General features: G+C 42.7%; 1 protein-coding gene across 1 annotated transcript in view; it reads right to left on the bottom strand.

The window, feature by feature from the left end:
• The window catches only part of LOC121008572 (acyl-coenzyme A amino acid N-acyltransferase 1-like), a 50,292-nt gene extending 25,030 nt beyond the window's left edge, over positions 1-25,262 (bottom strand). Inside the window, exons 1-3 of the mRNA XM_040441201.1 lie at positions 25,215-25,262; positions 24,152-24,646; positions 18,062-18,264 (exon numbers count right to left, since the gene is read on the bottom strand). Of these exons, the coding sequence (XP_040297135.1) occupies positions 18,062-18,264; positions 24,152-24,614 (666 nt within the window). The 5' untranslated portion in view covers positions 24,615-24,646; positions 25,215-25,262. The remainder of the gene's footprint in view (positions 1-18,061; positions 18,265-24,151; positions 24,647-25,214) is intronic.
• Positions 25,263-26,298: the final 1,036 nt, after the last annotated feature.

Below are 26,298 nucleotides of genomic sequence, written 5' to 3' on the forward strand. Positions count from 1 at the left end.
TCCCGAAAAAAATAAGCCCCTACCTAATACAATCGGCTAAAAGACAAACTAAAAAAAGACTCTTAGACTTTAGAGATACAAAAAATATATATTTGTATCAAAAAGGATAATATAGTCTAAAACCTAAATAATTGTAATAAAGTAGACTTATTAGGTATCGCCGCATCCGTAAGAATCTCCTCTATAAAAATACCCCATGACCTAACCCCCCATATTAACATGGTCCAAAAAAAAGTGCCAAAACAGCAATTTTTGTCACTTTTCCATTTCAATCCGTTTTTTCAGGTAACAAAGCAAGGGTTAACAACCAAACAAAACTTAATATTTATTACCCTGATACTGCAGTTTACAGAAACGCCACATTTGTGGTCGTAAACTGCTGTATCACTAAAAGGCAGGGCGCAAAAGGAAAGGACCGACATGGTTTCTGGAAGGCCGATTTTGATGGCCTTTTTTATTGACACCGTGTCCTTTTTGAAGCGACCCTGATACACCCCTAGAGTAGAAACTCCCTAAAATTTACCCCATCTAAGAAACTACACCCCTCAAGGTATTCAAAACTGATGTTACAAACTTTATTAACCCTTTAGGTGTTCCTCAACAGTTAATGGCAAATGGAGATGAAATTTCAGAATTTCAATTTTTGGTAACCCTACCTCACAAAAATGAAATATAGAGCAACCAAAAATCATATGTACCCTAAAAATAGTCCCAACAAAACCGGCACCTTATCCCATAGTTTGCAAAATGGGGTCACTTTTAGGTAGTTTCTACTCCAGGGGTGCATCAGGGGGGTTGAAACAGGACACGGTGTAAATAAACTGGTCCATATAAGACAGCCCTCCAAAAACCACACGGCGCTCCTTTCCCTCTACGCCCCGCAGTAGTGTACGACCACATATGGGGTGTTTCTGTAAACGGCAGAGTCAGGGCAATAAAGATACAGTCTTGTTTGACTGTTACCCCTTGCTTTGTTAGTAGAAAAAATAGGTTAAAATGGAAAATTTGGCAAAAAAATGAAATTCTGAAATTTCATCTCCATTTGCCAATAACTCTTGTGGAGCACATAAAGGGTTAACATAGCTTGTAAGATCAGTTTTGAATATATTGAGGGGTGTAGTTTCTTAGATGGGGTCACTTTTAGGGAGTTTCTACTCTAGGGGTGCATCAGGGGGGTTGAAACAGGAAACGGTGTAAATAAACCGGTCCATAAAAATCAGACCTCCAAAAACCACACAACGCTCTTTTCCCTTTACGCCCTGCTGTGTGGCCGTACAGTAGTGTACGACCACATATGGGGTGTTTCTGTAAATGGCAGCGTCAGGGCAATAAAGATACAGTCTTGTTTGGCTGTTAACCCTTGCTTTGTTAGTGGAAAAAATGAATTAAAATGGAAAATTTGGCAAAAAAATTCAATTCAGAAATTTCATCCCCATTTGCCAATAACTCTTGTGCAACACCTAAAGGGTTAAAAAAGTTTGTAAAACCAGTTTTGAATACCTTGAGGGGTGTGGTTTCTTAGATGGTGTCACTATTATGGAGTTTCTACTCTAGGGGTGCATCAGGGGGGCTTCAAATGGGACATGGTGTAAATGAACCAGTCCAGCAAAATCTGCCTTCCAACAACCACACGGCGCACCTTTCCCTCTACGCCCTACTGTGTGCCCGTACAGTAGTTTACGGCCACATATGGGGTGTTTCTGCAAACTACAGAACCGGGGCAATAAATATAGCATTTTGTTTGGCTGTTAACCCTTGCTTTGTTACTGGAAAAAATGGATTAAAATGGAAAATTTGCCAAAAAATAGAAATTCTCAAATTTCACCTCCATTTGCCAATAACTCTTGTGCAACACCTAAAGGGTTAACGACGTTTGTAAAATCAGTTTTGAATACCTTGAGGGGTGTAGACTCTAGAATGGGGTCATTTTTGGGTGGTTTATATTATGTAAGCCTCACAAAGTGACTTCAGACCTGAACTGATCCCTAAAAATTGGGTTTTTGAAAATTTCTGAAAAATTTCTAGATTTGCTTGTAAACTTCTAAGCCTTGTAACATCCCCAAAATATAAAATATCATTCCCAAAATGATCCAAACATGAAGTAGACATATGGGGAATGTAAAGTAATAACTATTTTTTGAGGTATTACTATGTATTATAGAAGTAGACAAATTGAAACTTGGAAATTTGCTAATTTTTACAAATTTTTGCTAAATTTGGTATTTTTTTATAAATAATTTTTTTTTTTTTTACTTCATTTTACCAGTGTCATGAAGTACAATATGTGCCGAAAAAACAATCTCAGAATGGCCTGGATAAGTCAAAGCGTTTTAAAGTTATCACCACTTAAAGTGACACTGGTCAGATTTGCAAAAAATGGCCTGGTCCTTAAGGTGAAATATGGCCGTGTCCTTAAGGGGTTAAGGACTCTATACTAACAGGATTGGCGCTTAGCAAATGTGGTGCCAATATTGAAAAAGGGGTCAAAAATAAAGCCCAGTAACCATAGGCCAGTAAACTTAACATCTGTCGTGGGCAAACAGTTTGAAGGTTTTCTAAGAGATGCTATATGTCACGGGGTTCCGAAGGTGCACTCGGTTCCCCATTGCCCGCAGAACTGTTGCTTAGCTTTTGGAATGAGGTTCTGTGTTTGACCTCATTCCCAGGGCGGCTTTACTAGCTGGGTGGCTCCCTGCTCCTAGTCTGCCTTGAGCGCTGAGCTGATCACTCGGTGCTTGACTGGTTGGTCTGTCGGTCATGTGACGCTGGCCACGTCACATGACCCTCACTCCCCACTATAAATACAGGCAGCCTGCTGGCTACAGGTTGCCTGTTAATTTCTAGGTTCCTGGCTATTTGTTGGACTACTGAATATTTACCTGATCCTGTTCCCTGACGATCCTCTGCCTGCTCCTCCTGTACTGCGCATACATCCTGGTATTGTGACCTCGGCTCCCACCTGACTACTCTCTTTGGACTCCTCTTGTACTTCGCTACTCTCCTGGTATTTGACCCCGGCTTCTCCTGACCATTCTTTGCTTAATCCGTTGTACTGCGTAGCTCTCTTGGTTCTGACCCGGTCCGTTCATGTTCCGTATTTTGTCTTGTCTGTCTTTCCTGCACATATCCTAAGTTAGGGACTGCCGTCCAGTTGTCCCCTGTCATCAGGACTCGTGAGGCCAGTAGGCAGGGCCAGGGGTGAGGGTGGAGCGCAGTGGTCACTACCCTTCCCCCTGTGTGTGTGTGGACGTGACCGTTACAGATTAACAGGCCCAATAACCACTGTATCATGAATCCTCTTACTACCCTGACTGACCATGTCTCTAATTTGACACAGAGGGTGCAGGAGCTAGGAGAGAAACTCCGTTTTTGTGAGTTAGGGCAAGGTTCTTCCACTCCTCTGTCCTCCAGTCCATATTTTGAACCCCAGATCAAGCTCCCAGAACCCTTTTCTGGAGACCGGAAGAGGTTTCTCTCCTTTAAGGAGAATTTCAAACTCTACTTCCGTTTGCGCCCCGTGTCCTCCGGTCCCGAGAGCCAACGCGTGGGGATTATCATTTCTCTACTACAGGGTGATCCCCAGGACTGGGCATTTTCGTTACCTCCTGGGGCCAGTTGTCTAACTTCTGTGGAGGGTTTTTTTCAGGCCCTGGGTACCCTCTATGACGAACCAGACAGGGCCCTGGTAGCCGAGACAGCTCTTAGGGCACTGGTTCAGGGCCATCTCCCTGCGGAGGAGTATTGCACCCAATTCAGACGGTGGTGTGTCCCCTCAGGATGGAATGAACCAGCCCTGAAGAGTCAGTTTAGGTCTGGTCTATCTGATAATTTAAAAGATCTATTGGTCAATTACCAAATTCCTGAGACCTTAGAGGAGATGATGACCCTAGTTGTCCGACTTGACAGACGAGTTAGAGAGAGACGACAAGAAAGACAGTTCTGTTCTCAGATGGTGGTCCAGCCAGAGGCCTTTTCCAGGGACAACACTGAGGTCTCCACCGAGGAACCCATGCAGGTTGGCATGACCCGGGGTAATCTTCGTCGCAGACGCGGAGAGTGCTTCTACTGTGGAGATCCTGGCCATTGGATCAACAAGTGTCCTAAGAGGGTTCTCTCTGACAAGTCTTCTAAGGCAAGACAACCTAAAGACCAGGTACACCCTGATTTTTCTAAAGGTAAGCTTTTGGTACCCATAACAATTTCTCTGGGGGTTAATAAGTGGCCGGGTAAGGCCTTTATTGACTCCGATTCAGCGGCCAGCTTTATGGACTTTGAGTTTGCTTGTAAATTGGGTATTCCAATGTTTGCTTTACCTACACCTATCCATGTCATGGCTATTGATGCTACTCCCCTGATTGGTGGTACGGTGAGGTCATGTACCTCTGAAATTTCTCTGTCCGTGGGTGTGTGCCACTCTGAGAGATGTTCTCTTCTAGTCCTGGAGAACCTACCGGTTGAGGTGGTACTAGGGTTGCCTTGGCTCCGTTTACATAACCCCACAATTAATTGGCCCAAAGGAGAGTTGGTGAAATAGGGACCTAAGTGTGACTCATGCTTGTCCGTGGTCCAGGCTGGGGTTTCAGTAAGGTCTAATACATTACCCTCTGTTTTTAAGGAATATTCTGATGTGTTCTCATCCCTTACTCCAGAGGTTCTACCCCCCCATAGACCTTATGATTGCGCCATAGAGCTAATTGAGGATGCCGAATTTCCTAAAGGTCGAATTTATAATCTCTCAGGGCCCGAACGCAAGGCTATGGAAGATTATATTAGGGAGAGCCTTGCTAAAGGGCATATTAGACCTTCAGTCTCTCCTATGGGAGCAGGGTTTTTCTTTGTTAAAAAGAAGGATGGTGGTCTTAGGCCTTGTATTGATTACCGGAGATTAAATAAAATCACTGTCCAAAATAGATACTCTCTCCCATTGATTCCGGATTTATTTAACCAGGTTTTGGGGGCAACCTGGTTTTCCAAGATTGACCTGAAAGGAGCATACAATCTAATCCGAATCAAGGAGGGAGACGAATGGAAGACAGCGTTCAATACTCCGATAGGACACTTTGAATATCAGGTGATGCCTTTTGGACTCAGCAATGCCCCAGCTGTGTTCCAAAACGTAATGAACGATATTGTTAGGGAGTTCTTAGGTAAATTTATTATTGTCTATCTTGACGACATTTTGATATTCTCTTCTGATTTCGAATCTCATGTGTCCCATGTCAAACAAGAAATGTGTCTTTGGTGTACAGGAGATACTGTTTCTAGGGCATGTTTTGACTCCTCACGCCTTTAAGATGGATCCTGGTAAGGTTTTAGCAATTAAGGAATGGGTAAGGCCTTCATCCTTCAAGGCTTTACAACGGTTTTTGGGTTTCGCTAATTACTACCGTAAATTTATCATGAATTTTTCTGTAATTGCTAAGCCATTGACCGACCTTACTAAGAAAGGGGCGGATTTGGAGAATTGGTCTACCAAGGCCATTTCTTCATTTGAAACATAAAAAAAAGCATTTAGTAGCGCTCCCATTCTGATCCAGCCTGATCAGGAGAGACCCTTTATTGTGGAGGTGGATGCGTCCGAGGACGGCGCAGGAGCAGTCCTTTCACAAGGTCCTGCTAGCCTCACTAACCTGAGACCGTGTGCCTTCTTCTCTAGGAAATTCTCTCCCACGGAGAGAAACTACGACATAGGGAATAGGGAGCTGTTGGCTATTAAATGGGCATTTGAGGAGTGGAGACATTTTTTGGAGGGGGCAAGGCATCGAGTAACTGTTGTCACTGACCATAAAAACCTAATGTTTCTCGAGTCCGCTAAGAGGTTGAATCCCCGACAAGCCCGATGGGCTCTGTTTTTTACCCGTTTTGATTTCTCCATTACGTTCAGGCCGGGAAGTAAAAATGTGAAGGCAGACGCATTATCGCGGAGCTTCCATGCTTTTCAACCCACTGAGACGCCGCCTGAATCCATCCTACCAGCAAACATCTTCTTAGCGGTTCTAACCCAGGATATCTCGGCTCGCATTAAGGCTGAACAACATCTGGCACCGGCATCCACCCCAACAGATAAGTTGTTTGTTCCCGTACAATTTCGTCTCCAGCTGTTGGGTGAGTGTCACGATTCTGCCTTTTGTGGACATCTGGGTATTGAGGGCACTAAGGATCTGGTTTCTAGATCTTATTGGTGGCCCACTCTGACCAGGGATGTCAAGTCCTACGTGTCAGCCTGTGAGGTTTGTGCCAGGTCTAAGACACCTAGGACTCGCCCTGCTGGTAACCTACGACCCCTACCCATTCCCAGTAGACCCTGGTCCCATATCTCGATGGACTTTATAACTGACCTACCGCTGGCGGAGGGTAAGACTGTGGTTTGGGTAGTGGTCGATAGGTTTAGCAAGATGGTTCATTTCATTCCCCTGTCTAAACTTCCGAATGCTAAAACCCTGGCATCTATTTTTGTGAGAGAGATTGTTTGTTTACATGGCATCCCGGAAAATATTGTTTCGGACAGGGGTGTGCAGTTTGTGTCCAAATTCTGGAGGGCCTTCTGTCAAAGATGTAAAATTTCGTTGTCTTTTTCTTCCGCCTACCATCCTGAGAGTAATGGGCAGACTGAACGCCTTAATCAGTCTGTGGAACAATTCCTGAGGTTGTATGTTGCTGATGACCAGCAATTATGGGTCAAATTCCTTCCGTTGGCTGAATTTGCTCTGAATAACCGTGTCAATTCTTCTGGGGTCTCCCCTTTCTTTTGTAACCATGGTTTTCATCCCCGTTTTCATTCTGGGTCGTCCGTCTCCTCCTCTAACCCTGAAGCTGATAAACTCTCCTCCGAACTGTGCACAGTTTGGGCCCGGGTTCAATCGAACCTAGAAAAGGCTCAATGTTCTCAAAAACTCAAGGCCGATAGGAGACGTTCAAGGGGGGTAAACTTTCAGGTTGGGGATAAAGTATGGTTGTCCTCCAAGAATCTATCTCTCAAGGTAACTTCTAAAAAATTTGCTCCTCGTTTTATTGGACCATATAAGATCACGGAAGTGATTAACCCGGTATCTTTTAGGTTGGAGCTGCCTTAGTCATTCCACATTCATAATGTGTTCCATAAATCTTTGCTTAAAAAATATTTTGAACCGGTAGTACCATCAAAAGCCTCGCCTCCGCCAGTTCTTGTTAATGATGCTGTCGAGTATGTGGTGTCTAAAATAGTGGATGTCAGGAAGGTGCGTAATTCCTTGCAGTACCTGATTCACTGGAAGGGGTATGGACCTGAAGAGAGATCTTGGGTACCTGCAAGGGAGGTTCATGCTCCTAGACTTGTTCGTAAATTTCATTTAGAACACCCTAAAAAGCCATCGCCTGAAGTCTTGGGTCCGGTGGCCCCTCGTAAAAGGGGGGGTACTGTCACGGGGTTCCGAAGGTGCACTCGGTTCCCCATTGCCCGCAGAACTGTTGCTTAGCTTTTGGAATGAGGTTCTGTGTTTGACCTCATTCCCAGGGCGGCTTTACTAGCTGGGTGGCTCCCTGCTCCTAGTCTGCCTTGAGCGCTGAGCTGATCACTCGGTGCTCGACTGGTTGGTCTGTCTGTCATGTGACGCTGGCCACGTCACATGACCCTCACTCCCCACTATAAAAACAGGCAGCCTGCTGGCTACAGGTTGCCTGTTAATTTCTAGGTTCCTGGCTATTTGTTGGACTACTGAATATTTACCTGATCCTGTTCCCTGACGATCCTCTGCCTGCTCCTCCTGTACTGCGCATACATCCTGGTATTGTGACCTCGGCTCCCACCTGACTACTCTCTTTGGACTCCTCTTGTACTTCGCTACTCTCCTGGTATTTGACCCCGGCTTCTCCTGACCATTCTTTGCTTAATCCGTTGTACTGCGTAGCTCTCTTGGTTCTGACCCGGTCCGTTCATGTTCCGTATTTTGTCTTGTCTGTCTTCCCTGCACATATCCTAAGTTAGGGACTGCCGTCCAGTTGTCCCCTGTCATCAGGACTCGTGAGGCAAGTAAGCAGGGCCAGGGGTGAGGGTCGAGCGCAGTGGTCACTACCCTTCCCCCTGTGTGTGTGTGGACGTGACCGTTACACTATATTGGAGTACCTCAATGAAAATAAATCAACAACACTGTCTCAGCCTGGCTTCATGATTGATCGGTCATGTCAAACTAATTTAATCAGTTTCTGTGAGGAGGTAAGTTCTAGACTTGAGCGCTATCATGGAGTACCTCAATGAAAATAAGTGAACAACACTGTCTCAGCCTAGCTTCATGAGGGATCGGTCATGTCAAACGAATTTAATCAGTTTCTGTGAGGAGGTAAGATCTAGACTTGAGTGCTGCAAGTTAATGGATGTTTTTGGTCACAGTCACTGAGGTACCACAGGGGTCAGTATTGGGCCCTATTCTCTTCAACATAATTATCAATGATCTTGTAAAAGGTTTGCACAGTATAATGTAAATTTTTGCAGATGACACTAAACTGTGTAAAGTAATTGACACGGAAGAGGACAGTATATTGTTACAGATATATCTGGCTATGTTGGAGGCTTGGGCAGAAAAGTGGCAGATGAGGTTTAACACTGACAAATGTAAGGTTATGCACATGGCAAGGAATAATGCAAGTTACTCATAAGTACTAAATGGTAAAACACTTGGTAACACTGACATGGAAAAGGACTTAAGAATTTTAGTGGACAGCAAACTTATCTGTAGAAACCAGTGCCAGTCAGCTGCTGCCAAGGCTAATAAGGTCATGGGGTGCATTAAAAGAGTTAGGCTGCATCCACACGTCCGTGGAACACGGTCCGTGTGATACCTGCCTGGATTTCTTCAGAGTGCAGGAGCGCACGGCGTCATTAGTTGCTATGACGCCGTGCGCTTCCTGCTGCTGCCGCTGTACAGTGATACACTGGTATAGATCAGACGTGTGAATGCAGCCTTATTCTGACTGCCTGATTGGAGTCAGGAAGGAATTTTTCCCCTATAGCGAGGAAAATTGGCTTCTACCTGACAGTTTTTTTTTTTGTGGAAAAAATATCACAAAATCACGGACAGATGTTTTTTTTACGGACAATATAGAAAATCATAATGGATGATAAATATTATAAGTGATACCTGTCTATAACTCAATATACTGATAAGAACTCATTACCAGCATTAACTGTGAGCTGTAAAGTGATGATAATTACCATCAAAATAATCACGGACAGGTCTATTTTTATTTTTTTTACAGACGCAGGAAAAACGTCACTTATTTTTTAATTTCTAGCAACTGCAGTAGGGCCTGAAGGATATATTGGACACACCACCTATTTTTCTCTGGAATATATTGCATATGCCCACAATATTTGCCCATTATCTCTTCAACAGCAACAGTATCTCAATGATGCATGTGTATTACACCTGGCCGAAATAACTAATATGGGAGCCATGTGCTTTAACAAATACAGTATACTGTACAGGAGTGCTAGGTGATCCTATTAATACTTGCAAAAATATAAACTGTGCTATTAATCCTATCCTCAATATCATTAATAAATATATAATAGGGGACCCAGCACTGAACCTTGGGGTACACCACTTATAACCCCAGACCATTCAGAATAGGAATCATTGACCACAACTTTCTGGAGATGGTCCTTAAGCCAATTTTCAATCCAATTACAAACTATACTGTCTAAGGCTATAGACTTTATTTTACCTATTAAAGGGGTATTCCCATCACATACAATGGGGGCATATCGCTAGGATATGCCCCCATTGTCTGATAGGTGCGGGTCCCACCTCTGGGACCCGCACCTACAACGAGAACAGAGCGGGGAGAGCTGTGGCTGGAGGACCCTGGATTTCCTGGGGTCCATCCTCCACCAAGAGCTGCTCCCCGTTGCTCCCATAAAAGTGATTAGGAGCGCACTACGCATGCACTGCCCCTACTCCTATTCATTTCTATGTGGCCCTCGGAGATTTTCAGTGGCACCATAGAAATGAATGGAGGGCAGCTGCACATGCACAGTGCACCCTCCGTTCATTTCCCCACTCTGTTCTCATTGTAGGTGCGGGTCCCAGAGGTGGGACCCGCAACTATCAGACAATGGGGAAATATCCTAGTGATATGCCCCCCATTGTCTGAGATGGTAAAACCCCTTTAAACCTCTATGACAGGGGTGGACATACCGCCTGTGCAGCTGGTTCAGCTGCATAGGGGCATAGAGTGTGAGGGGGCCCAGCCTGGACTGGCCCACTGAAGAGATGGTGAAATCCTGTGGGCCCCAAACTAACAAATGAGCTTTCTGAGTTGCTGGTAAGCTCCTACCCCTGTGCAATTGCACACAGTAGGAAAAGTAGCTGGCTGCAGTGGGGCCCCCTTCATGAACTTCAGAGGGACTGAGAGAAGATCTGCTGGTCAGGAGCTGAATAGCAGCGCTGATTCATAGGAGAGCTGGCAGGTTATAGTGTAATCAGTACTCCTGGTCAGTAAGGCTGGATCTACAGGGTCTGAATTTTAAAAAAATGCGGCAAAAAGCACTGCATTTTGCCATAGGACCTTGTGGACCCAACCTTACTGACCAGGAGAGCTGATTGGTCTACAAACTGTCCCTCCAAAGCACTGACAGCCTCTCCTCCAATGAGCCAGCTCTGCTAGAAGAAAGGCAGGGCTGCTGCTGTGTGTAGACCGAGCCCTGCTACTGAGAGGGGGAGAAGCCTGGTTGAGGACACAAGAACCAGCAATACAGAAGGCCAGTAGGTGAGGAAGGGATCTATATTTAATGTAGTGTAAAAGAGTGCTTGCATGTATTACAGTGTGTGTATGTAAAAGTGCCTGCATGTATGACAGTGTGTGTATGTGAGAGTGCCTGCATGTATGACAGTGTGTGTATGTGAGAGTGCCTGCATGTATGACAGTGTGTGCATGTGAGAGTGCCTGTGAGGATGTGTGAAAAAGACCAATTAATTTCAATGGGGCTTCAAATGATGCAGACAGCACATGCGTGCTGTACTTCTGTTCTGCGGCAATTGCGGACAAGAATCAGCATTTTTTATCATAGGACGCACGCGGCCAGTCTCCGTGTTTTGCAGATCCGCAATTTGCGAAATGCAAAATACATATGGCCGTCTAAATGGTCCCTTAGGTTAACACCACAAGGTGGCTGTGGCTGCAACACACATTGTGCAGCCAAAGCCTTATTTTACCTATTAAAGGGGTATTCCCATCACATACAATGGGGGCATATCGCTAGGATATGCCCCCATTGTCTGATAGGTGCGGGTCCCACCTCTGGGACCCGCACCTACAACGAGAACAGAGCGGGGAGAGCTGTGGCTGGAGGACCCTGGATTTCCTGGGGTCCATCCTCCACCAAGAGCTGCTCCCCGTTGCTCCCATAAAAGTGATTAGGAGCGCACTACGCATGCACTGCCCCTACTCCTATTCATTTCTATGTGGCCCTCTGAGATTTTCAGTGGCACCATAGAAATGAATGGAGGGCAGCTGCACATGCGCAGTGCACCCTCCGTTCATTTCCCCACTCTGTTCTCATTGTAGGTGCGGGTCCCAGAGGTGGGACCCGCAACTATCAGACAATGGGGAAATATCCTAGTGATATGCCCCCCATTGTCTGAGATGGTAAAACCCCTTTAAACCTCTATGACAGGGGTGGACATACCGCCTGTGCAGCTGGTTCAGCTGCATAGGGGCATAGAGTGTGAGGGGGCCCAGCCTGGACTGGCCCACTGAAGAGATGGTGAAATCCTGTGGGCCCCAAACTAACAAATGAGCTTTCTGAGTTGCTGGTAAGCTCCTACCCCTGTGCAATTGCACACAGTAGGAAAAGTAGCTGGCTGCAGTGGGGCCCCCTTCATGAACTTCAGAGGGACTGAGAGAAGATCTGCTGGTTAGGAGCTGAATAGCAGCGCTGATTCATAGGAGAGCTGGCAGGTTATAGTGTAATCAGTACTCCTGGTCAGTAAGGCTGGATCTACAGGGTCTGAATTTTAAAAAAATGCGGCAAAAAGCACTGCATTTTGCCATAGGACCTTGTGGACCCAACCTTACTGACCAGGAGAGCTGATTGGTCTACAAACTGTCCCTCCAAAGCACTGACAGCCTCTCCTCCAATGAGCCAGCTCTGCTAGAAGAAAGGCAGGGCTGCTGCTGTGTGTAGACCGAGCCCTGCTACTGAGAGGGGGAGAAGCCTGGTTGAGGACACAAGAACCAGCAATACAGAAGGCCAGTAGGTGAGGAAGGGATCTATATTTAATGTAGTGTAAAAGAGTGCTTGCATGTATTACAGTGTGTGTATGTAAAAGTGCCTGCATGTATGACAGTGTGTGTATGTGAGAGTGCCTGCATGTATGACAGTGTGTGCATGTGAGAGTGCCTGTGAGGATGTGTGAAAAAGACCAATTAATTTCAATGGGGCTTCAAATGATGCAGACAGCACATGCGTGCTGTACTTCTGTTCTGCGGCAATTGCGGACAAGAATCAGCATTTTTTATCATAGGACGCACGCGGCCAGTCTCCGTGTTTTGCAGATCCGCAATTTGCGAAATGCAAAATACATATGGCCGTCTAAATGGTCCCTTAGGTTAACACCACAAGGTGGCTGTGGCTGCAACACACATTGTGCAGCCAAAGCCTGAAGCAACACTACGCTACACCGCAAGTAGTAAAAGTAAATGGGGCCGTCACCTGACTAAAAATCCAGTCTGCTGAATTTCTTGCGACTTTCTGATTGTGAGTGTAAGAAACTTGAAGGTAACAATGCGACCCCGTTCATTTTAACTCAATGCATTGCAGCATTGTGCTGCTGGGATCCTTGGTTGCACGACACATTTTTGGCCAAAAGCACTGTGCAGCCTTATATGCTCCTTGGTCTTCCAGGATTATGCATGTATTGTATATGTTTATGTTTATGTCTGTATGTGTGGTTTGGGGAGGGGGGGCCCAGGCACATTTTTTGCAAAGGGGCCCTCAGCTGTCTGTGTCCGCCCCTGGTCTATAAGGAACAGTATCAAAAGCCTTTGCAAAATCCAACACTACATCCACAGCCGACCCTCTGTCCAGGCTTCTACTCTGCTCCCCATAAAAACAAATCAGGTTAGTCTGACAACTTCTGTCCTTGGTAAACCCATGAGGGTTATCACTTATGATATTATTAACAGTCACATACTCCTGTATATAGTCCCTTAAGAGTCCTTAAAGGACTCTATAGTCCTTGTGGAAAACATTTTCCCACAAAAGAAGTTAACTTTTATGGTCTATAAAAGATCTAGAGCGCTTTTTGAATATGGGGACCACATTTGCCTTGGACCAGTCAATTGGCACTGTACCAGTCCCTAGAGAATTTCTAAACATTTTGAACAGGGGCACAACAATAACTAAACTGTGTAATCCATCTGGACCTGGAGACTTGTTCACATTTAACTTATTTAACTTAGCTTGGACCATATCTGCAAGTTAGCCAATTGAGTGTATTACTGGATGTACTAAAAGCGCTGGCATCACCAATATCAGCTCTTTTCTCTTCTTTTACATATACAAAGATAAAAAATAATAATAATAATAATGTAGTAACCCTGCCTCTTCCTCATTTCTACTGAGCATCCCTTCTTTACCATTATTTAGGAGACCTAACTGCTCTGACTTTGGTTTTTTAGCATGTATATTTAAAGATTTTTTTTTGAGGGGGGGGGGGGTTGTCCCTGTCGCCACCTGCCATTAATTTAGTATTTTTGCAGATTATATCTCTTTTATAGATTTTATTTAGCCCTTTATAAGCTAAGCCCATATATTTGTATTTTTAAATGCCTTTTTTGAAATTTATTGACATTTTTACAGTAGTTGTTAATAGTACTACAGAAATACATTTTCCAATGTAATTATCCAATGTGGATTTAAAGCTCTCAGTCTATGCCCTGAAATGCTACCCTCAACCCAGGGAAATTGGACTTTTTAAAATTCTGTATGTTTACTCTCCCAGCCAAAGTTTGCTTTTTATAGTTTGAAGGGGAATATACCGTATTTCTTTCTTTATAAGACTCACTTTTTTCCCCCATTATGGAAGCGCTCACTAGTAAGCATTAGGTGCCGAGAGCGGGGAGTGAAGCACCGTAAGCACTTGTGGTACTCACCCTTCTCAATCTGCCTTCCAGGGGCCGGTGCTTTACTGTCCTGACCGCATACAGAGCAGCGCAGGCCGGGAAGACAGGGAAGCGTGACTTTTGCTGGAGGTGGAGAGGAGCCGCGGCGCAGGACAGGTAAGAGGAGGTTTTTATTTTGATCTGATCCAAGTTCTGATGGGGTCTAACATTGAGGGCTGATGTGAGGTCTGATGGGGTCTAACATTGAGGGCTGATCTAAGGTCTGATGGGGGTTTGACATTGTGGGCTGATCTGAGGTCTGATGGGGTTCTGACATGGAGGGCTGATGTGATGTCCTGATATGGGGGCCTGATCTGATGTCCTGATATTTATGGGGGTCTGATAGGAGGTCTAATGAAAAAATTGGACTTTTTAAAATTCTGTATGTTTACTCTCCCAGCCAGAGTTTGCTTTTTATAGTTTGAAGGGGAATATACCGTATTTTTTTCTTTCTAAGACTCACTTTTTTCCCCCATTATGGAAGCGCTCACTAGTAAGCATTAGGTGCCGAGAGCGGGGAGTGAAGCACTGTAAGCACTTGTGGTACTCACCCTTCTCAATCTGCCTTCCAGGGGCCGGTGCTTTACTGTCCTGACCGCATACAGAGCAGCGCAGGCCGGGAAGACAGGGAAGCGTGACTTTTGCTGGAGGTGGAGAGGAGCCGCGGCGCAGGACAGGTAAGAGGAGGTTTTTATTTTGATCTGATCCAAGTTCTGATGGGGTCTAACATTGAGGGCTGATGTGAGGTCTGATGGGGTCTAACATTGAGGGCTGATCTAAGGTCTGATGGGGGTTTGACATTGAGGGCTGATCTGAGGTCTGATGGGGTTCTGACATGGAGGGCTGATGTGATGTCCTGATATGGGGGCCTGATCTGATGTCCTGATATTTATGGGGGTCTGATAGGAGGTCTAATGAAAAAAAAAATCTTATTTTCCTCCTCTTAAACCTGGTATGTGTCTTATAAAGCGAAAAATATGGTAATCATATTGTGGTCACTATTACCCAGTGTTTTTACGAACAGTAACATTTCCAACAAGTTCTGCATTGTTAGAAATTACCAGATCCAACAGAGCATCACCCCTAGTGGGACCTTCTACAAACTGGCCCATAAAATGGTCCTGCAGCAAGTTGAGGAGTTTTCTCCCCTTTGCAGTTGAGGCAAAAGCATGACCCCAGTCAATATCTGGGAAATTAAAATCTCCCATTATGAGCACTGTACCAGTCTGTGCAGCTCGCTCTATTTGGTTATACAGCGATAGTTTTATCTCCTCTGTGATGTTAGTGGGTCTATAGATTACACCAAGTGTTATATTTTCTGAGTTCATTTCCCATAAGGATTCAACATCTTCATCCTCCTCACCCACGATAACCTCTTTCACACTTGTCTTTATATTACTCCTCACATACAGGCGCACACCAACGCCTTTTCTATTTGCCCTGTTTCCTAAAGAGTGTAAAATTCTTTATAGTAACAGACCAGTCATGTGACGAGTCCATCTATGTCTCAGCCACACCAACTACATCTCTGTTTTCTTCTAGTACCATAGACTCCAGCTCCCCCATTTTACTTGCTAGATTTCTGGCATTTGTGAACATAAATTTTAAGTTACTATTTAATTACCCACATTCAGTTCCCGGAAAGTTAAGATGTGAGATTTTTTTGAGTAATATTCTGCATGGATTTTGCATCTTCTCTCTGTGTATGAGTTTCCTCCATATACTCTAGTTTCTAATTATTTTCCAAAAACATACCAATATGTTAGTTGACTTCTTATAAAATGTGCCCTTGTGTGTGTACAGCACTGGGGAATTTGTGGTGCTATATAAGCAATAAGAAATAAATAAAGAGCAAAATGAGATAATTATCTTATTTTAAAGAATTGTGTGTGTTTATCTTTAAAATCCAAACTTTTCCGAAGTACTGTGACTTAAGTATATAGAAAAGTTCAGACGGCCCACTGCTTGTAATCTGGGTCAGGTGCTCTGGTCTGATTTGAATCACCCTATTCAAAAACAGATAAGTAAAAAGAAGGAACGACCGGCACTCTTACAATGGGAGTAATGTGAGACAACTGTAAAATATGTTTAACACTATTTAATAACATTTATATCACGTGATACAGTAAAATTGTGATACATAGATACATGAGATGCTCTCAAAAATAAAATAAAAGATGTAATAAAATGAATTAAAATATAATGAACTGGATAGGATTATAAGTCCAAGTATTATCTATTAGTATCCTCCTGAGGTCGTTTTCGGTATATTGTGGCTTTTACTCAGTCTTAGGGCTCTTTCACACTTGCGTTGTCCGGATCCGTCGTGCACTCCATTTGCCGGAGGTGCCCGCCGGATCCGTAACAACGCAAGTGAACTGAAAGCATTTGAAGACGGATCCGTCTTCAAAATGCGTTCAGTGTTACTATGGCACCCAGGACGCTATTAAAGTCCTGGCTGCCATAATAGTAGTGGGGAGCGGGGGAGCAGTATACTTACAGTCCGTGCAGCTCCCGGGGCGCTCCAGAATGACGTCAGAGCGCCCCATGCGCATGGATGACGTGATCCATGCGACACGTCATCCATGAGCGTGGGGCGCCCTGACGTCACTCTGAAGCGCCCCGGGAGCTGCACGGACGGTAAGTATACTGCTCCCCCGCTCCCCACTACACTTTACCATGGCAAGCAGGACTTTAGCGTCCTGGAAGCCATGGTAACCATTCAGAAAAAGCTAAACGTCGGATCCGGTAATGCGCCGAAACGACGTTTAGCTTAAGGCCGGATCCGGATTAATGCCTTTCAATGGGCATTAATTCCGGATCCGGCCTTGCGGCAAGTGTTCAGGATTTTTGGCCGGAGCAAAAAGCGCAGCATGCTGCGGTATTTTCTCCGGCCAAAAAACGTTCCGTTCCGGAACTGAAGGCATCCTGATGCATCCTGAACGGATTTCTCTCCATTCAGAATGCATTGGGATAATCCTGATCAGGATTCTTCCGGCATAGAGCCCCGACGACGGAACTCTATGCCGGAACCCAACAACGCAAGTGTGAAAGAGCCCTTAAAGTGATGAAAAAAGGAATGAAAAAGCGTATGGAATGAAACACATAGGTGGTAATAAAAGCGCATGTCATTGAAAAGCGCATATAATGGTATTACAGCGCATAGATAGTCTCTCTGTAGTATTCCGACATATAATGCAGTTTGTTAGATGTCTACTTACTGTTTTGAGCTGGCTCGTGTTACTGTGGCGTCCCACGTGTAAGTGCTCTTTGCTCTTGATGTGATTCAGATCGTTTGTCGGATATGAAAATTTTTAGATTTTACGAATTTTTCGATAATTTATATTTCGCAATGGAGTTGAACCAGGCGTTGTATCGGTCCACAGCTATTTTGTGCTGTATGCTCCAAGTGTCAAGAGGATGATCTCTACAGAGGGCATTTAGGTGTAGAAGCCATGGCCATGCTCCAAGGACTTTTGCAAGTGAATATTTCTCAGCTTTCCCAGACACGTTTTGAAGTAATCACTACCTCTTCCTCAGTGGGTGGAGGAAGAAGTAGTGATTACTTCGAAAGACTGAGTAAAAGCCACAATATACCGAAAACTACCTCAGGAGGATACTAATAGATAATACTTGGACTTATAATTCTATCCAGTTCATTATATTTTAATTCATTTTATTACATCTTTTATTTAAATTTTTGAGAGCATCTCATGTATCTATGTATCACAATTGTACTGTATCACGTGCTATAAATGTTATTAAATAGTGTTAAACATATTTTACAGTTGTCTCACATTACTCCCATTGTAAGAGTGCCGGTCGTTCCTTCCTTTTACTGTGACTTAAGTGTCATATGAGAACCCTCACATGAGCCTAAACTTTGATCACCACGGTATATTGGTTGTAAGTGACACTTTACCTTTGGATGTTTTAGAAGCAGATCTACGGCTTCTTCAAAATATTCCAGATGTAGTTTTTGAAATGTTTGTGGTAGATCAGAATATGCAAAATATGCCAGAGCGAGAACCACAAATCCATGACTGGCAAGGAGACTAGCACGGTATTCTGCAAGGCCTCCACCTCCACCAAACAGGTCAATTATACCAGGGTATGATCCTTCTCCTTCTACAGTATCAGATAAAAAATATTTGTCATTTAATTGTATTATTATCTTAAGATAAAATTGAGAAAACAGCAGAAACCGTAGTTTTAATACTGGAATAATAAAAGCAACCATTGCATTTCTAACATTAAAATTGATATAAAAAAAGACATACCGGTAACTGGTTGTATGAAAATAAAGCATTTGTGACATTTTAAACAACTGTATAAAACTTTCAGCGCTAGTCACATACAGTACATAAAACTAGCGCGATTAATGTGTTATTCGGGCTCTGCAAATAATGGTATAGCCTGCCACTTGGATAAAAGAATACGTAAAAACTTATTGCACTCTCTTCTATTACTCTTCTGTAGTCAATATAACATACACAATGGGTAGATATACAGTATTGCTTGAAAGTTTGTGAACCCTTCAGAATTTTCCATATTTCAGCATAAATTTCACCTAAGACTACATAAAATTTTCAAACAGTTTGTAATAGTAGATAAAAATAACCAAATCAAACAAAATAATCAAAAGTATTAGACTTAGTCATTTATTTATTAAAGGGGTTGTCCGAGTTATGAAAAAAATATATATAGATCTGAAATTCTGATGGGCAGCAATATACAGTATAACTAAGCTAAGCAAGTTTTATGCAAAAAAAAATATATATATTTCCTCATTTCCCTGGTTCTTTTCTGGCTCTTTGTTTACATGCAATAAAAACAATCTGCCCCTCCCCCTGCTCTGCTAAGGGAGTGAATACATGTACTGCCCTGAGTGATATGTCTGCCTGCTGGGAGACTCAGCAGCATGTTGTATGTGTAGAACTACAAGTCCCAGCTGTATAAAGACACTGCTAAGGGAGTGGATACAAGAGCTGCCCTGAGTACTGGGAGAATAAACAGCAACTTGTAAGTGTAGAACTACAAGTCCCACCTGTATAATGACACTGCTAATACACACAGGATCTTCCCCCTACCTTCTTGTGCAATGCTCTCTCTAGTATGTCAGCTCCTGTGCCCAGCATTGTCACTGCTGCAGCTATCCAGTCTGTGCAGCTGAAGGGGTTAAGAATCCTAGGAGAGAGCAGACAGCCCGGCAGTGAAGGGGGGGGGGCGTGGCCAGCAGAGTGACGTCTCATTTACAGGCTTGTAAACAAACTTTATCAGAGCAGGGAGAGAAGCTGACATCACAGGTCATGTGACCCTCAGTCAAATCTGATAAACCAGGCACTGCAGATAAAGTGAGTTAATTGTAAAGTTGTTATATTTGCCTAGTTAGGAACATAGAAAGAACAAAAAAATAGCTCGGACAACCCCTTTAAGGAAAATGATTAGAGATGGCCTTGCGATTTGCCCGGCGGTCGTTTCGCGGCAAACTTTGCGTGTTCACGAGTCGCCGAACATGCGGACATATGGAGAAATTCGCGCCCGCCATATTCCTTTACATTGTGAAGAACTTTGACCCATGACACATCCATCAGGTGGTACAGGACAGCCAATTGAGACATTTCAGCATATGGACATGCCCCCTACCTTATAAATAAACCTGATCTAGCCACCATTTTACATTCAGTGTTTTGCCAGTGTAGGGAGAGGTTGCTGTGTGGAGCTGGGACAGGCTGTTAGGGACACCAAACGCTAGCTAATAGGGCCACAAAAGTCCTTTTAAGGACTGGTATAGGTGTGCTATCGATATGTGTGATACACAGAGGGGTGCAATATACTTATAATATACTTTTATAATGAGTCAAAAACACATAGATCTATATAGTGATCACATGGAAGTCAAGGGCCTAGGGGCTAGGGGCTTACTAGGGCCATTTTTATATAGGGTAAGGTTCCAGACGGGGTCGCTCTTATCAGGGCAGGTGGTCTATGGTTAGGCTATCAGGGCCAGAATAGCACCCCCCTGTAGGGCAATATCAGGGACAATTCTTTGCCCACCCTGTCCTTCAATACCACATCATTATCTAGCCCAGGGATGAATATTTTTTTGCTTTCCCTTCTGGATTCATCAATGTGCACTGGAACCCCCCGGATTGTGGTAGGACTTATGGTTTGGTGCCGCCGAGCACTTGTTATTGCCTACCACATCTATGCTTTTTGCTTAACTTTAATAATTTAATTTATTTTCATTTTGAGGGATATCTTTTCCATTCACACGTCCGCCAAATGGGTCCGCATCTGTTTCGCAATTTTGCGGAACGGGTGCAGACCCATTAATTTTTAATGGGGCCGGAATGTGCTGTCCACATCCGCATTTGCGGATCCGCACTTCCGCAAAAAAATAGAACATGCCCTATTCTTGTCCGCAATTGCAGACAAGATTAGGCATTTTCTATTATAGTGCTGGCGATGTGCGGTCCACAAATTGTGGAATGCACATTGCCGGTGTCTGTGTTTTGCGGATCCGCAAAACACTTACGGACGTGTGAGTGGACCCTCATAGTAACATTATTAAAGGTTACGTTTTATCTTTATGTATCTTCTAATGGATTGCCTTCCTTGTACAATGTTATAATATACTTTCTATGTTAGAAAGTATATTATACTGCATTTGTATTGTGCGGCAGTTGTGTGCGGTTCTGCTGCGATATTGCAGGTATATAGAGGGACAAGCGTTATTGGAACAAATAATTTCTACTGGTGTGATATAACAGTCGTCCCCCAAAAAAACTGATTGAAGCGGGGTGTTATATACCAATATACTTTCTTTATAGTGCATTTGGGTACTGCATAGTGCATTTGCGCATGCGCGTACGCAAAAATTATATTGCCGATATTTTGCATTGAAAAATAAATTAATGGAGATTGCAAATTTGAATAATACATCTGGTATGTCACTGTCCATGTTGTGGGACTATTTGTGCACTTCTAGTAATTATTTCTTGGCTGCAAATATGAGCTGAATATTTTTATGGTTCGCCTGCCATTAAAATGAATGGGACCCGCCGCGAACTTGCGGTTCGCGAACATTTGATCGCGTTCGCGAACCGTCCCGGCAGATGTTCGTCCATCACTAAAAATTATCCAATACCACGTGTGTGAGTGGCAGAAGTATATGAACTTTTGCTTTCAGTATCTGGTGTGACTCCCTTCTGCAGAAATAACTGCAACTAAATGTTTCCAATAATTGGTTATTAGTCCTACACATTGGCTTGAAGGAATTTTTACTCATTGCTCTGTATAAAACAGCTTCCAGGGTGAGGGTTCAGAGGAGGGCAACTAATAATAATAAAAATTTAATGTATTTATATAGCGCCACCATATTCCGCAGCCCTTTACAAATTTATAGGGTTCATGTACAAAACAAAAGTAACCGGCTAATATGCAACTGAAACACTAGGAGTCAGGGCCCTGCTCGCAAGAGCTTACAATCTATGAGAAATTGTGGGTGACACATAAGGTAGTTGATTGTGATAAGTAGGATTTGAGCCATTATTGAACTGACAGGAGTTGTGTCGGCCGATCTGCATCAGGTTTGGGACTACTAGAGCATCAAGTTTAGGCCAGAGGAGTTGGTGGGGGAGAGGTTTAGTCTGGGAAAAGTCATTTTAGGTAGCTTGATAAGCCTGCCTGAAAAGATGTGATTTTAACTAGAGTAATAACTGTAATGGGTGGACTCAGATAAATCTTTGTCGCACACTGTTAGGAGCTGTAAGTAGGGTTCCAACCCCGTCTTCAATAAAGAATAAAACTACAGCTTATTCGGTTTGCAATTAGGTTGATTCAGGTTTTTATTTGACTAGGCTTTTCCAGCCTGATAACTCTTCTTCTGAGGGCCTCAGAAATCTCCTTTGTTCATGCCATGATACACATCCACAAACATGCTATGAAGACCAAACTTTGATAGATACCTGTTCTTTAAATAAAACAGGTTGTCCACTTACACCCGATTGTTATCCCATTGATTGAAACCACCTAATTTCACCTTCATATTATCTGCTAGTCCTAAAGATTCACATAGTTCTGCCACTCACAGAGATGATATTAGATCATCATCATTTTCTTCAATAAATAAATTACTAAGTCTAATATTTTTGACACATTTGTTTGGTTTGGTTACTGTTATCTACTATTAGGACTTGTACGAAAATCTAATGTAAAATTTATGCAGAAATATAGAAAATTCTGAAGGGTTCACAGATATATTTCTTCCACTTTCAATCTGAAGTATGCTACTGGCTGGAGTAACTTCAAAGGATGGTTTTCTGAGGTTTACATCTCTGACTATAGGAATGAATATCAGCCCACAAACAACACCTTGCCATTTTCCATCCAAGAGTGAATACAGGACAGTAAAAAGGCACGCAGCCGATCTGTACCCTGCTGTGGGACCTCGGAACTTTATATAGGTGCATCTCAATAAATTAAAATATCATATAAAAGTTAATTTATTTCAGTAATTCAATTAAAAAAGTGAAACTCATATTATATAGATTCATTACACACTGAGCGATCTATTTTTTACAGCTAATGAAAACCCAAAAGTCAGTATCTCAGAAAATTGGAATATTGTGAAAAACTTCAATATTGTAGACTCATGGCGTCACACTTTAATCAGATAACCAACACAAAACACCTGCAAAGGTTTCCTAAGCCTTTAAATGGTCCTTCATTCTGTTTCAGTAGGCTACACAACCATGCGGAAGACCGCTGACTTGCTAATTGTCCAGTAAGGGTAAGCCACAAAAGGGCATTGCAAGTAAAATGTTAGAAAAATATGCACAAGCAACATGGATACCCGCAGCCTTGAAAGAATTGTCAAGAAAATGCCATTCAAGAATTTGGGGAGATTCACAAGCAGTGTACTGCGGCTACAGTGAGTGCTTCAAGATCCACCACACACAGACGTATCCAGGGTATGGGCTACAATTGTTGCATTCCTTGTGTCAAGCCACTCATTACCCACAATGTCAGAAGCATCTTACCTGGTCTAAGGTGAAAAATGACTAGATTGTTGCTCAGTGGTCCAAAGTCCTGTTTCCCTCCCAGAGTCTGAGAGACAATTCAAGTTGCTTGAAGTCCAATGTAAAGTTTCCACAGTCAGTGATGGTTTAGGGAGCCATGTCATCTGCTGGTGTTGATCCACTGTGTTACATTAAGTCAAAAGTCAGAACTTCATGCTTCCCTCTGCTGACAATCTTTATGGAGATGCTGATTTTATTTTCCAGCAGGACTTGGCACTGCCAAAAGTACCAATGTCTTGTTTAATAACCACAGTAACACTGTGATTAATTGTCCAGCAAACTTGCTTGATTTAAACCCTATTGAGAATCTATGGAGTATTGTTAAGAGAGACTCCAGATCCAACATTGCAGAAAAGCTGAAGGCTGCTATCAAAGCAACCTGGGCTTGCATAACACCTCAGCAGTCCCACAAGTTGATCACCTCCATGCCGCACACATTTATGCAGTAATTCATGTAGAAGAAGCCACGCCCAAGTATCGAGTGTACATACAAAGGCCAACATTTCTGTATTAAAAATAATTTTTTTAATTGGTGTTATAAAATATTCAAATTTTCGGAGATACTGACTTTTGGGGTTTTCATTAGCTGTAAGCCATAATCACCAACATTAAAAGAAATAAACGCTTGAAACAGTGTTTCACTTTTTGAATTGAATTACTGAAATAAATTAACTTTTCAATGATATTTTAATTTATTGAGATGCACCTCAATGAATAACATTATTTAAAGTCGAAAGTGGAACACTGGACAAACCTGAGATTCCCTTATGTCACCTTGTTCTAATAAAACAGTTTCTTAAATATCAGAAGCCATTTATTGTGATAATGTAAATATAACAAGACATCTCAAAGAGCATAACAATTTTCCCTAACCACTGCTTATGTAAAGATGTAATCTAGCCTTTGTATTTTAATAATTTAGAATTTACCTGTAGGATAAAATAAAGTGCCTCGAATCCTCCCTTCTTTGATTTGGGTTTTTTGTATTCCTGGAGCCATATGCCATCTTGTACATGTCTTGGTTAGAGTAGGCTGTGGATCAGCAGATAATCCTAATGACAAGCTATCAAACAAATCCACAGTGTACTCAAATGGGCAATTTGCAACATCTTTTTTCATAGGCCTTTGAAAAGGCTTTAATGGTTTCAGAGACCAAACAAGACCCATGGGGTATACTCCTTGGTAGGTTCCTCCTAATGCAGCAGTTTTATCTAAGCTGACTTCTCCTGCATCGTCAGCTTCATAGAATGCCCGTGACTGGAAGAGTTGACCCTTGTCATCCTTGAGTGTCAGTCGAATAGTCACTTTTTGGGAAGGTTGGAGTCCTGTGACCTTAATTTGCATGGGCTCATCAGCCAAGCCTGTCTCAGGTATAACAATCAGGTTGGCCATTTTTGGAAGATTAAAAATAATCCTTGTAAGACCTTTAAAAGAAAGACACAGAAAGTTGAAGATACTTTCTACCTTCTACAACTACTTTGGCCAGTAGATGTAGTTCTTAAACCTTAAAGCTATAATCTATTAGGGAGGGGTAGAAAGCAGTTACATAGTGCCTCTCACTCTGGAGGATGGACAGCCATTAATTTGAATGAAATCTGTGTAATGTTTCATGTTCCCTCTGGTGAAGCTACAGGGAAGCTAAAGACATGTCAAAGGACCCTTTTAACAAGTAAAGATTGCCAAAAGTTGAAAACCCTTTTAAAAATAACATATCTTGAAAGAAAGAATACATGTCAACTACAATAAACCAGACAAACCTAATACTGATAGTGAACATTACATTAATAGATAGTTGTAAAGTAATAACATGTAGTAGATTCTTGTGTCTCACATTAGTTTTGCCTTCTGACTCGTCCCTGAGCCACACTCATGTTACATGCACTTAGATCCAAAGTAAAAAAGGACATACGCAATAATTGTCTCACATGTAAATCCAAGACAAACCACCGCAAACCAAAAAGACATACATGCACTGACTATGGTATTACTAACCTCAAACAGCGTCCACTCTGCCTCTCAGCTTTGTTTCTAGACATTAAATGCAGTGCACTAACAAGTTAACTCAGTTTAGATAACAGAGGTCATAGTACAATATTACACCAGCTTTATTGCTTTGCTACAGCTGCAAGAAAATGTAAGTGAACCCTTTAGAAATCACTGGATTTTTGCATGGATAGTAACATATAGTATGATTATTATCTAAGTCAAAATTACAGACAAACACAATTTATCTAAACAAATAATACACAAATGTGGAGATTTATCAAACTGATGTAATGTAGAACTAGCTTTGTTGCCCATAGCAACCAATCAGATTCCACCTTTTATTTTCCAAATCAGCTCTCAAAAATAAAAGGTGGAATCTGATTGGTTGCTATGGGCAGCTAAGCCAGTTCTACTTTACACCAGTTTGATATATCGCCACCAAAATGTTGTACCACTTATATATTTTATTGAGCACATTGAATAATCACAGTGCAGTGGACCAAACAATATACGAAATCCATCACTGCACCAAGCCATAAAAAACGTATACTTTATTGATTGAAGAGTACAAAGCTGTAAAAATAGCTTACGCTTTCCAGGCTACACTAGGCCTTTTTCAAAGAATAGCAAAATAACAAATGACCATGTTAAAATATATTTCTGAAAAGGTATGAACCAATAGACAAACATGTAAGATATGTCCTTAATTTGTGGGACCCACACTGTTTAATTAAACCTTCATATATTTAAAAGAGTGTTAGCACATTAGCTGTCCTTTTTCATCCATGTTTCAAAGTTGTCTGTAATAATACAGATTAATATAATTTACATATATACTATCTGAAGGACCCGCTTCGCACGGGTATATTTAATCTATTTCATTTAATGTTTGTGTGTGTCGTTAAAACATATCGACAGTATCCACTATAACAGTGATATCTACAGCACCCCACCCCCTTAACAGTGACCTCCACAGCTCCCCACCCCTTAACACTGACCCCCCCAAAGTGCCCCGTCTCCTTAAAATGGGACCTCCACAGCAGCCCACCCCCTTAACTTTGACATTTAAAGCAGCCTGCCCCTTTAACAG

The sequence above is a fragment of the Bufo bufo genome, chromosome 7 (assembly GCF_905171765.1).
Source record: "Bufo bufo chromosome 7, aBufBuf1.1, whole genome shotgun sequence".
Classification (NCBI taxonomy): domain Eukaryota; kingdom Metazoa; phylum Chordata; class Amphibia; order Anura; family Bufonidae; genus Bufo; species Bufo bufo.